This window comes from Mchenga conophoros, linkage group LG5 (genome assembly GCF_057382185.1).
Source record: "Mchenga conophoros isolate Kocher_MC1m ecotype Shallow Benthic linkage group LG5, M_conophoros_male_GT1.1, whole genome shotgun sequence".
NCBI classification, from domain to species: domain Eukaryota; kingdom Metazoa; phylum Chordata; class Actinopteri; order Cichliformes; family Cichlidae; genus Mchenga; species Mchenga conophoros.
Window position 1 is genome coordinate 29,109,343 of NC_140530.1, and position 13,950 is coordinate 29,123,292.

Genomic DNA, 13,950 nt, shown 5'->3' on the forward strand with positions numbered 1-13,950 from the left:
TCAGACGGCATATGATCAGTTTTGCAAATGATGAATGAAGTCAAAATTATTTAACAAACCAAATTTGGCATTGTCCAAACTAACTGACCTAATTGTATTTACACAGACTTAGATTATTAATTCAGTGGTACTAGAAGTTCCCAAATTTCTTTAAACTCTTTTGCTGTCAGTGATAATGTTTATATGTAGCATCAACCTCTCACAATAAAATGGAGATGTCGAGATGTTGAAGATCTAAAATGTATGGTATAAATATTTATTTTAAAGCCTGACATTGCTTTATCATTAAATTACATGATAGCTAAATCTTCAATCTTTTAATGGTGCCAGTAATAAGTTTTACGGACCATTTATAGGGATTTAATGTAATTGTAATGGAAACACAGAGACAAGGGCATAATTTTAATTTTGGCAGTATTGTGCAGAGAAAAGAGAGCTCTACATGTTTGATGGGCAAGTTAACGTATATTTTCTGGTCAAAAACGATGTGGAGTAGGACTTGAGGCATTGATCTGTCTGTATCGGTTATAATTCTTGAATCATTGTTTTCTGCAATTTGTTTTGATCAAATGTGGTAATTTTTTCTCCTGACAGAATTCAAGTCATGGCTTATGAGGCACAATGTTCCACGGTCGGCCGGCCATTGGTGTTTGCTAATGAAGAGCGGAGGGCTGTTCATTCCTGGTCCCGGATCTCATCAGCAGGACATAATGTCCTCCTAGATGCTTTGAAGATTCTCAGCCCAATGTCCCGTGACCTTTCAAGCACTGAGGAGCTTGTCACCTTCCTGCAGGAGCTAAGTGAGGAGGGTCACAAGCCCACCGTGCTTCGCAGCAAGGATGTGTATGACTACCGGTCGTGCACAAGCCAACCCCTGACTGAGGACATGCTGAGACCACCAAACAGGAATGTCAAACCCACAGCTAAGAGGCGGAGGAGAAGGCCTCTGACCAAGAAGAGGGAAGTTCACCCATCCTGGAACACCTCTGAGAGGAGCAACCCCAGGATTCAAGGCATTCGCCCTCCAGAACCATTGGTGGACCATCGCATTATCGTTTGTAGCAGGACACCCAGTCGGATTGTGGCAAATTCAAATGTGGACATGCAGCCGTGCCTCAGACTGACCAGTATTGAAGGTCTATCTGGCTTCCACACAGCCAGACTCCAAATCCACACTACTCCACACTCATCCTCTGAGGTGGCCTCTAGTGGCTTTTTACAGCAACAGTACCCGCCAGCGATTTCAGGAATACCTTCTCAGCCTTCTCAGAACGGTGGCGGGGCACCCACCAAAGCTGTGGCCTTGTTCAGCCAGAAGACTCTGTCCTGCCCTATCCGACTAGATGGTGCTCTAATTGGAGACTCTGCACCGGTTTTGTATGCTAATGGTCGGGCATTCCCACAGACTGACACAGAGCTGACCAGCAACGGCTGGAGGAGCAATGGTCTCCATAGAGACGTTCATGGCCCCAAGGATCTGAACAACCCAACCCGGCAGAGAAATAGTTGGAAGGACAAGAAAAGTTTTAGAGGGAAAGTGATAAAGGTAGATGACTCTCGGTCTGTGGAAGAGGCCTGCAGAAAAGCGCAGAAGATACTACAGGTCAACCTTTCCCCAGTGATTCAGATCCAACCTCTCAACCATGTGCTGAGAGGCTTCAGATACCAGAACAAGTGACAATTCCTGTTTCTTTTAGCAGATTTTAGTGTTTTACAGTAGCCTCCACCGGGAGGTATCCGGTGTTGAAGATTGACAAGATGTTGATCTGTTTGTGGAACTGCTGGTTCCTGATGGAGACATCTGGGATTTAAAGGCATTTGAAGTTAGGTGGTATTTTCCTAGCAGGCTGGGAAATGACTATTGGCCAAATGCTGGTACATTTTCACTGTTGATGTTTGTTTATGCTACGCAACACTTCAAGCAAACATCCTTCTTTGCTTTGAGTTGTTTGGGACATAAGTGAGCTTGTACCAGAATCAGCACCTTTAACGGTGTAGAGTATTTAAACTCATTTGAAGTAGAGCGCCATTTTTTTTTTTTTTTTTTTTTTAATTTAAATATAAAGGTTGTTTCGTCTTTCTTTTTTGTTTCCAACTTGCTATGTCACTCTGCAACACCACTGGAAAGAAGGAAAAAAGTGAAGCTAGTGCTGAGATAACCACCGCTGTTTAATTTCTATAAATAAACTAAATTAAAGGAGGGGAATTGTGTCTTCCTTCTGTGAAGTTTTTGTTTCTGCTGGAAATCAGGACGGTGTTCTGTGCATGAGTACAGCATTGAACCAAACATTTAAAACTAGAGACCATCACAAAGTGTTCCTTAGGTTTAGAGAATCAGTAAACAAAAATAAAATGACCATTAAATAATCTTTGTCTTAAAATGACAAAATATGAATTGGTTGAAGAAAATGAGTATGGAAGAGTTCTCAGGTCTTGTTATCAGTCTTTTTGAAGGTACCGGTTATGGTGATATCCAGCTTCAAAGTTTATTCTAACTTTGCATGGTTCACAGTTCAAAATAATAAAAATAATTGAGTTATTTATTACACTGAGCATTTGTGCACTATCTGAAACCATCCAGTTTACCTAGATGGTTTGTAAGCCATCTTTCTTCTGATTGGCTGCCCTTCACATAGTTGGCAAAACTATTACCCACTTACATCTAACTTACTGTGATAAAGCCAGCCAAAGCTGGGTTGGAGATGGCCTTATAAGGACATCCTCTCTCACTTACATCACACAAAGCCAAGAGTGGAGTCATCTTGGTGCACTGGGATTAAAGGGATATTTTTTTATTTTTATTTTTTAAATGTTTGGTTAAATTGATCATGTAATGGTGTAAACCTATTATAGCAAATGAGAAAAAGCATAATAATTCCACACAGATTTCTGATAGTAAAAAAATTCAAGCTTAAATCTCAATATTTTCTCATGTTTTCTAAATTTAAAACCCAGGTTATACAACTTGATTTATAATTTTTAATTAATAATTTCATTTCCTCTACTTAGTGCGTGGCTCTGGTTTATACCCATGAGTTAAAACTATTTCACATGAGGGGAAAAAAAAGAAAAAATATCCAATGTATGTACTCAGGATCAGCTGCTGCTCCAGTTTCCTGTTTTCCAGTACCTAACAGGCAGAAAACAGAGAGGAGTCCTGATGGAACACATTTGTTTGACTGAGTTGGAGACATTTGTGGTGGAATGTGTTTACTTGAGTGGCAGGGCAGTTTGTTTCCTGTCCAGTGTTACAGCAAGTTTGATCTACTACCAGAACTCATGTTCTGTATTTTGTTGAGCTGAATTTGCCCAATTGGTTTTTTTTGTTTTTTTTTTTTTAAACTTCCCAGCTTTGATTTGAGTGATGTCGCCCACCTTCTGACTAAACAAAATGCACTTTGACAGTGTGCCAGTGCTTTACTGTCACCTGTTCCTGACATGGAAGTCTTTAATGGTCTTTTCCGCTGCTTCATTTAGAAGATATCTGAAAATCTGATTTCTTTTAACTCCACACTGGTTTCCTCTACAGGTGCTAATCTTCCAAAGGTGGTGCTGAACAAAAAGATTAGCGCAACATAGTTTCTCGTCTTCTTAGTCAACTTGATGCATTTAAGAGCAGGAACTTCCTGTTGAGGGACTGATAGTTCGTCTGCCGGTTGGGATGAGCACGCCAAACCGCCTTTTGTGCTTTCCAAAGGGTTTCTACTGTGAGCAAGTAAGGAATCTGTTTTCATGTTAGTTGTGACAAACATCTGTATTTCCCTCCAGAAATCCACATTCCACTAGACAAATATTGTTGCGTGCCAACTTAAAAAAAAAAAAAAAAAAAAAAATCAGTTTGATATACATAAAAGATCTTAAAGTCAGTCTCCATAGATTTTCTGAAGCTTTTAGTGAACGCAAGACCATTAAATGAAGCTCTAAATCCAGAAAATGTAACTTAAATTCCACTGTCTGCCTGTACAATCCCAAGAAAATAGACAAATTTAATCTCCAGCCCAGTAAATAATACCTGTCTTTGGATTTCCAAAACACTGATGTTCAAATGCTGTTTTCTTATGTGGGATCTGTAGCAGAAAGAGCACATTAAATTTGATGATTGATCTAGCAATATGTAATTTAGGTTACAAAGTAAGATTGAGGAATTGGAAACATCCCCACGTTGTTTGAACTGAGACCACATCTGCTGTCTGGCGTCTGTCTTTGCAGATTACCCACATCTGTCCTGGTGAACTTTTTGTTCTGGGAGTCTGGTTTGTTGTACCCCCTCGCAATTGGTCTGTCTTGCTCATGCCCTTTTCTAGATCTGCTTTCTGTTAGTCTTGTTTGTGCAACACTTGTATAATATTGTATTTCCTACATGAACTTTGAAAAATGTTTTTGTTCAATAAAACTGATCTGAAATGTATCTGTACAGTCTTTTATCCACCTGTAGGTCCACTAACGCAGGTGCCCTATGATCAGACATTTCCTGTATATTTATCTAGTAACCCTAACTCAAATCCTGTGGTGTTAAAACATCTTGCTGTGAGGGGGGGGGGGGGGGAATCAAAACCTCTAATGGTTGAGCCACAACATTTAATTAACGATATCCATGTGTTTCTATGAATTTTTCCATTTTTCTGCTGCTTATGTGGGGTCAAGTTGTGGGTGCAGCGGTCTTAAGCAGACAAGCTCAGACATCGCTCTCCTCAGCCATCACCTCAAGGATATTGAGGCCTTCCCAGCTGAGGGAATCTCTCTCCAGCATGATCAAGCTCCTTACACTATCTCTAATTAAGAGCCAGGTAGATTTTTAGAGGAAAGTAATTTATGCTATCTCATTCATTTGGTCAGTAACTAGAACTTGCAGTCAGGATAGGAGGAAGGTGGAAATACTGACTGGCTGGTAAATCGACAGCTTCACCTAAACATTAATGCAGCGTCAGAGTAAAGAAAATTCTGTACAGAACTGTTGTAAAAGTGATAGCTCAGTCTCCTGCTTCACTTTTCCTTCATTCATAATCAAAACCTCCAAATACTCAGAACTCGTCATCTGGGGAAGCAGCGCCTCCCTGATCTCAAGTGGGCTCTTCACCTTTTCTGGCCAATAATAATGGCCTTGAATTGGAGGTGCCAATTTTCTTTCCCACCGCTTGAAATTCTGCCTCAAAATTGTTGTCACCACCTGAAGCCAACAGAAACAGATCATTGCAAAAAGCAAACACAACACCATGAGGCCACCAAAGCAAAAAAAAATTTCTGCAATCTGGCTACATCTGGAAAATTTCCATAAATATTCTGAGCAGAACTGGTGACAAAGGACAACCATGGTGGAGTAAAACACCCACCGGAAATGGGTCGGTCATTAATGGCAATATGGACCAAGCTCTGCGTGTACAGGGATACATATAGGGTCTTGGGGTGAGCATACTAAACGGCGTCCAGAGGATGGTCTGTTTATTCAACCTCATCTCTGGTGCTGTTGACCACCTCTTAATTTTAAATACATGTAGAAATTGAGGGTTCTTGGGAGGGGCCATGCTGACACTGCTGTTATAGGGCTGTTTTGGTTGACACATCTCTACAATGTTGTGTGGAGATCAGGGGCGGTACCTCTGGACTGGTAGACCGGGGTGGTGATTCCCATCTTTAAGAAAAGGGGCCGGAGGGTGTGTTCCAACTATAGGGGGATCACACTCCTCAGCCTCCCTGGGAAAGTCTATACCAGGGTGCTGGAAAGGAGTGTCCGTCTGTTAGTCGAACCTCTGATACAGGAGGAACAATGCAGTTTTGTCTTGGTTCTGGAACACTGGACCAGCTCTTTATCTTCTCAAGGATACTTGAGGATGCATGGAAGTTTGCCCAACCAGTCTATATGTGTTTTGTGGATTTAGAGAAGGCTTTTGACCGTGTCCCTCAGAGTGTCCTGTGGGAGGTGCTTTGGGAGTATGGGGTGTTTTACCCATTGCTACGGACCATTTGATCCTTAAACAACCAATGCGGATGGGCTCCACCAGGGCTGCCCTTTGTCACCAATTCTGTTTGTAATTCTTATAGACAGAATTTCTTGCGCCACTTGGCTCAGTCTTGGGTGATCTCAAAATCTCATCTCTGCTTTTCTCAGATGATGTGAGAAAAGCTTCATATCAGGATTCATCGGGTGATGGCCTCCAGCTCACACTAGAGCGGTTTGCAGCTGAGTGTGAAACGGTAGGAATGAGAATCAGCACCTCCAAATCTGAGTCCATGGTCCCCAGCCAGAAAACGGTGGAGTGCCCACTCCGGTCAAGGACTAATTCCTGCCCCAAGTGGAGGAATTTAGGTATCTCAGGGTCTGTTTCATGAGTGACTGAGGGAGCAGGAGATCAACAGACAGATTGGTGTTGCAGCTGCAATGGCTGCAATGATGCAGACGCTGTACCGGTCTGTCGTGGTGAAGATAGAGCTGAGTGTAAAAGTGAAGCTCTCAGTTCACTGGTTGATCTACGTTCCTACCCTCACCTATGGTCACGAGCTATGGGTAGTGACCGAAAGAATGAGATTGTGGATACAAGCAGCAGAAATGAGCTTCCTCCGAGGGGTGGCTGGCCTCTCCCTTAGAGATATAGGATGAGAAGTTTGCCCATCTGGGTGGGGCTCAGAATTAGAGCCTCTGCTATTCCACATTGAAAGGAGCCAGTTGAGGTGGTTTGACCATTTGATAATGATGCCTTCTGGCTGCCACCTGAGTGAGGTATTCCGGGCATGTCCCACCGAGAGGAGGTCCCAGTGTAGACCCAGGACACACTAGAAAGATTGTATGTCTCGGCTAGCTTAGGAACGCCTTGGTGTTCCCCTGGACAAGCTGGAGGTGGCTGGGGAGAGGGAGGTCTGGGGATCTCTGCTTAGGCTGCTGCCCCCACGACTTGGCCCGATAATCGAAATAAGATGGATGGTTTATAGATGGATGGATGTTGACATTGTTTTCATGTACCATTGGGATCCAGTTTGACCATCTCTTGCAAGCAAGAATAGATATGATTATTAAGGTTAAATGTACAGTACCTTGGCAAAAATATTCGCTCATGCATCCAAATCATTAAATTCAAGTGTTCCAACCACTTCCATCAGCACAAGTGTATCAAGCATCTAGTATGCAGAGTACATCTGCAAACATCTGTGAAAGAATGGGTTGCTCTCAAGAGCTCAATGAATTTCAGCATGGTACTGAGATAGGCTGCCACCTGTGCAGCATGTCCAGTTGTGAAATGTCCTCACTACTAAATGCTCCACTGTCAACCAATAGTGGTGTAAGAACAAAGTGGAAGTGATTGAGAATAAAGCAATTTAGCCACGAAATGGTAGGCCATGTAAAACCACAGAGTGGATCAACTTCATGTGGCCTTCAGATTAGATCAAGAGGTCTAACCCAGTCTGTAGAGCGCTTTAGATTGTACAGCAGAGGAAATGTGTTATCTGGAATGACAAATCATGTTTTTCCATCTGGGTTTGGCAGTTGGCAGGAGAAAAGTACTTGTTAACTATATTGTCCTAATGTAAAGTTTAGTGGAGTGAATTTATGGTATGGGGTTGTTTTACAGTAGTAGTAAAGTGAAAGGAATTCTTAATGCTTGAGCATACCGAGACATTTTGGACAATTTCATGCTCCCAGTTTGGGGACAGCCCCTTCCAGTTCCAACATGACAGCGCACCAGTGCACAAAGCAAGGCCCATAAAGATAAGGATGAGTGAGTTTGGTGTGGAAGAACTTTCCTGACCTCACCAGACCTTTGGGATGAATTAGAGCAGAAACTGCGAGACAGGCCTTCTCATACAGCATCAGTGTCTGACCTCACAAATGTACTTCTGGAAGAATGGTCACAAAAACCCATGAACACATAAACGCACCCCTAAACCTTTTACAAACTGAGCCACGAAATGGAAAGCCTTCACTGGAGAGTTGAAGTTGTTATAGCTGCAAAGGGTGGACTGACATTATATTAAACTCCATGGATTAAGAATGGAATGTCACTCAAGTTTGTATTAGGGAATACTTTTGGCAATATAATGAACACTGACCTCATTAATTAAACTTTGGTCTATGCTCATATTAAACTTGGCCAATGTAACTACACACACCCACAGGAAAATTAGTAAAACCATAAAAGATTTTTCTTTTTTAAAAAGGAGCTGATCAATAAGGCATATGGGTGGGATTTTACCTTTTTCAGGGCCCAACAGAAAGCACAAAGCATGAACTCCATGGGGGCTTACACGTGGAGTAGCATCCGATTTCTCAGACTCCCAGAGGATGAAGTCTCCACTCCTCGGGAACAATCACAGATTTCAATTCTGTGAGCTGCTTTGAAACAGCAGGTAAAGTGATCAATGGACTCCTACTGTTTTTAAAACAGACTGAAGATAACACTGTTTAAAAAAACAAAACAGAAAAAAACCACATAATCTTATCAAAAACTAACAGACAGAATTTGTTCTTCCATCTAAATAAACAAGCCACCTAATCAAAACACCTTTTAAACTAAAGATTTGTTTGAAGAAAATTTTCGCTTATATAGGTTAATGAGATATGAAAAGCTTGCTCTATTCAAATATGTAAATTCAGGTTTTGACCGTTTGAAAGGAAAATGATCCAAGTTACTTTTGTCCTCAGTGATGTACCCCATTGTTTTGTGACATTGTGCCTTAAAGTCTCAACTGGAATATTTCAGCCACACCCATCTTTGTTTACTTTCCTTCCTTGGGTCAAAGATTATCTGAGCATTAGGGTTAGTAGTTGATTGACGTATTCGTGCTGCAAACACAGTAAGAATGTCAGCAATCACAGGCTGTTGGACTGAGTGTGGCTGGTTGCAAATTTTTAACTACCCAACCTGAACAGTTGGGTTGGTTTACACCATACAGCTGCTTCCCTTCACCATTTGAAATAATGCAGGATTGAAACACTCAAATTGCTCATCTTAAACTCATCGTAGTAACTATGTCCATATTTTATACTCAATACCAAAATCAGAAAAAAATACCCAATGCTCAATTGCACTTTCATTGGGTTTTAAATGAAGTTTAGGACTGAACATGTCACCCATTTTCTAAGTAAACACATTTTTAAAGTTGCTATTGATGAAAAATTCACACCAGATTCTATTAACAAATTTTGTACTCTTCATCAAATCAGCAAAGAAACACAGAAAAGAAGGTCAGACACCAACTGGGAAGAATCCGAAGGACAAACGGAACAATTGTCATCCCTTGTGTAGTAGGTTTATCAGAGAAACTCAGGAGAGTCTTTTCCAAGCATGACATCCCATTGTACCTCAGACCCAACCATAGACAAAAAACTGGATCATCCTAAAGACAAAACTCTCAATCACAAACTTAACAGCTTAGTTTATGCTGTACAGTGCAGCAAGTAATGCTTAGACGTCTACATTGGTTAGACCAAACACTTCATAAATGCATGGCACAACATAGAAAAGCGATCTCGATAGGTCAAGACTCAGGTGTACATCTGCATCAAAAGGACAATGGCATCCTCGAAAGAGTGAGCAAATATTCACATTTTGGACCAAGAAGACTGTTGGTTTAAAAAAAAGGAGTGAAAGAATCTATGTCCACTGTGAACAACCATCCTTGAACAGAGATGGTGGCTTATGACACCAACTGTCTGCCATCTATAATCCAGTTGTGAAATCCCTTCCCAGACACCTTAATGCCTACTCACGCCTGGGGTCATTTGATCCCAGTAAGTCACATATAATAGGGTGGGGCAAGGGCTCACAATGGGTTCACCTGAAACCTTGTCTGATTGTGCCCACATCCGTTTTCACACTTTGGCGTTAGTTTAGGCAGAGGATCAACAGAGGTCCACGACCCTCTTAGGGACGCTCTGGGACTCTCCACCAATTGCTCTTGGAATTGAAGAAACTTCTTGGATGAGAGGTGAAACGTCTTCAAGAAACTTAAAGAGGTCCAGATGCTTTTCAAGCTCTTTAGACAATTTATGGAATCCATATATGCAAAGAAATCAAACCATAGAAGCCCATAAATTATGTGTAACAATGAGAAATGACACAGGGAAAAAGGAAAAAGTATTAAACACATCAAGGCTGTCATTCCATACAATACCAGTTTGCATACAAGGCAAACAGGTTGACAGGATACCACAATAGCAACCCTCATACATCTGGACAATAGTAATGCTGTTTACTTACTGATAAATTGTATTCTTCTGCCTATTGTCTCAACTCCCTCTTCACCACAGCCAGTACAATTACTGTGTATGCCTTCCTGAATTAACTTTTTTATAAAACGTTTTACATAAATTTGTTAGTATGACTGTGGAGGAGCTTTGCACGAATCTACAGACTGGGACACATTGAGGGCTGCTTGGAGGAGTTTACGGACACTGTCACCTCTTATATCTAGAGTCCCCCGAGAGCAGCCATTTGGCTTTTCTACCTTTAAAACCCGCCTTCCAGCCAAATGGCTGGTAGGTGTTTAGCTAGGCTTTAGCTTCAGCCAAGTGGAAGCTAAATTGGCTAGTCATTCATATGTAAATTAGGTTGTTACCTGAGAATTCTGGAGGGGAGTGGGGGTGTGTGAATGAGGGGGTGGGGGAGCTGCTAAAAGCTGTGAACTTCCTTTTGTGTTCGTCTTGATGCATTCTCAATCATCCAGGGAAATAAATCTCCAAAAGTCACCAACTTGGAGTGGTTAGTTTCCTGAGCCACAAGGAAACTTGGAGTGTTTCAGTTTGCCATCTTAGAGAGAAATCAACACACATGGGTGTATGTCCTTTGTTGCTGAGATTTATTGATAAAAACAGTACAAAAAACCAACCATTTGTACACATATTTACAAATAATAATAAAAAGTGAGTGAGTACATTTCAACATTTTCAGCAATCACTCACAATCCTGGCACTGCCATGGTATCTGTAGTCTGCATTTACCACATGTGTATCTGTAGTAGAGATGGCACGATACCACTTTTTTTATGTCCGATACCGATACCGATATCATAAATTTGGATATCTGCCGATACCGATATGAATCCGATATAGTGTTTTTTAATCAACAAAACTGTTTTTTAAATATCTTGCTGCATTTTGTATAAGTTCATACTCAAGTTTAAAACAACAACTACACTAAAGCTATTCTGTTATACCTGTATGCAAAAAAATATATTTCATAGTTCAGCAATACTGATCAATCTAATAAACTTAAACCTACACCATCCTCCCTATTCTGGTATTTTAAAGAGTACTTAGCATAAATATTAAGCAACCTAACTAATAGGGTTCCAACTCCCAGCAACAACAAAAATAAATAAATAAAAAATAGAGAACCACCCCTCATGCTCCACCTCATGATGCTTAATCGACGTAATCAACCTTAATTTGATGCAGTGTGAAAAAAAATGCACAGAAATCAATTATTTTTCAAGAAATATTAAATAGATTCAACAGCTTTCTTCAACAAAATTGCAGACTGCACAGATGGTACCTTCCCAAAGGAAAAAGTACTATAGCTTACTAGGGTATATATATTAGACTTAATAGTCACTATATACAGTAATGGACTTCTATTCATTTTGCATCAAATTAAAACTTTGTGTGTCAGATAATTATTTATTAAAAGCTAGACATTTTAAATGAGAATAAGAAAGAAAAGTATGTCTTTGTGCCCCCTTTTCCCTGTTAATGCCCTATCGGTCCCCCTGGCTAAACTTTGCTAGATCCACCCCTGCACAGTTACCAGCGTCAGCTACGTAGAAAAAGATCCTGGTGTAGAAAGTAATATTAAATAAATTCTAACAACAGCTGATCAAGCTTAAACGTGCTGCTGTTGTTCAGCCGCTGGTTTCCTCTTTCTGGTGCAAAGTGGGCCAAAAGCAAACTAGAGACACGGACTCACGACAGAAAAGCCGATCAGCTGATCGTTAAGCAGTTTCATGATCGAAGTAGCAGCAAGAAGAGGCAGTCGCTTGTTAAGCTTAACGCAGGAATACTTTACAAACATTCAGAGATGGACTTACAAACTTGCTTTACTTCTCTTGGGATAACTTTGTCGGAGATGAAATGCCGGGTTGCTAGTGAAGCTCCACATGCTATCCAGACCACCACAGGTCCCGCATGCCACAGCCGCTCTATCACGTGATGCATACTGCTCCGACGTGCTAACGTTCTGAGGTGAGTTACGGCGTGTTGCAAGTTTTGTGAGGTGCTTTCGTGATATTTAATGGATCGATTACATTTTTTATTTTTCTCCGATATCCGATCCAGTAATTTAGGTCAGTATCGGACCGATACCGATACGTAATATCGGATCGGTCCATCTCTAATCTGTAGCAGTGAACACATCGCACAGTGGCATGATTGTTCTTGCATTTGTGTTTGACCTGACACATGGCTCTTTTTCCAGGGCTAGGTGTGGAGGGTTGTGTCCAAAGCAACTGTTCTTTTCTTGCCTTCTTCCCAACACTACCAGCTTCCCAACACTACCAAAAGGAAGCCAAACACTGTCACCCTTTACAACAAAACAAAGTGTGGCATGGATGTGATGGACCAGATGGTTCGGGAGTACACTGTCTGCAGAGGAACACGGCGCTGGCCAGTTGCCGTGTTTTACAACATGATTGACATGGCAGCACTGAATGCACATGTGCTGTATCAAGCATGCACCGGGACGAAGGAAAGACGGGTGGACTTCCTGGTGGAGCTTGCAAGAGAGTTGGCTCACTCTCATGTAGCTGGGAAGAAGGCAAGAAAAGAACAGTTGCTTTTGGGTTTTGATAATTGATTTATCAATTAAAATCGATTCTGGCTTGGATAACGTGATATTGATTCATTAAAATCCTGAATCTATTTTTAAATATAAATTTATTTTTCCTGAAACGCCAGAATCTCAGGTTAAACCTCACAAAATTTCTACAACCACCAAACAGCTAAAACAGTAAATGAGAGCAGGTACACGGATGGCGCTTTGTGTTTACGTCATTTTTGCGCTAGATTCTGAAGCTGCAGGTTTTATCTCTCTCCAAACAATATTGACTGAACCAGCAGTCAAAGACAATGCAATCTATGCTTCACATTTCGCTTCACGTAAACATCGTCACAAATTTCCTCTTACTTTTGCCGTTTTGCTTCCACCACGATAAAATCACACTTCATGTAGAGCTCTCTCTCTCTCTCTAAATCGATAATCAAAACACACCCCTACTTATTACCCACCAGTCTACGGTGTCAGCTGCTGTTTTCTTTTTGTTTTTTTTACTTACTTCCAATAAGAAAGCCTCATTTCTGCAGTTCAAAACTGAACAAATTTAAACTTTTTAAAATTATGCAAAATTGCAAAATGCTTAGCTGTGTCTCTAGTCAAACCTCTGTAACTTTGCTCTGCTTCACTTCATTTTTGACTGCACAATATTTTTAAGGTCATCTGTTATAAAAACCCAGACCAGGAAAACCGCCTTCATGTTTTTCTGTTTTATCCTCAGTTACTTTGACACAAAGGAATCTGCTGTGATGCTTACACCTTTGATAAAGTCTCACAAGTGTCAGGTTTCTTTTTATAGATATAAAAATATAGATATGTACTGATAAGCGATCAGAATTATAATATTTCTGACTGTCTGAGGCAAAATTTCACCGATTCAAATCGAATCATATCGATTCAGGACCTTGTGAATCAGAATCGAATCGATTCTGGAAATTAGTGACGATACCCAGCCCCTACTTATATTCACTTGTGCGAGGACAGCATTGTGCCATCAAGCACCAGGGTGAGTTATGATAATGACAAACCCTAGTTTACTCCTAAACTCAAACAGCTGTGGCTAGAAAAGACAGAAGACGTTCAGTAGCGGAGACAGGGACTGCTACAAAGAGGCCAAGTACAGGTTCGGAAAATAAGTGGACATTGCCAAACACCAGCACTCTGAGAAGATTCAGCAGCAGATCTCAGGCTACGT

General features: G+C 41.0%; 1 protein-coding gene across 2 annotated transcripts in view; it reads left to right on the forward strand.

Annotated features, from left to right (window-relative positions):
* The window catches only part of ccdc71 (coiled-coil domain containing 71), a 28,497-nt gene extending 24,089 nt beyond the window's left edge, over positions 1-4,408 (forward strand). For both annotated transcript variants that reach the window (XM_085274735.1, XM_085274733.1), the window contains one exon: positions 595-4,408. In XM_085274735.1, coding sequence (XP_085130861.1) covers positions 605-1,678 — 1,074 coding nt within the window. In that variant the 5' untranslated portion in view covers positions 595-604 and the 3' untranslated portion in view covers positions 1,679-4,408. The remainder of the gene's footprint in view (positions 1-594) is intronic.
* Positions 4,409-13,950: the final 9,542 nt, after the last annotated feature.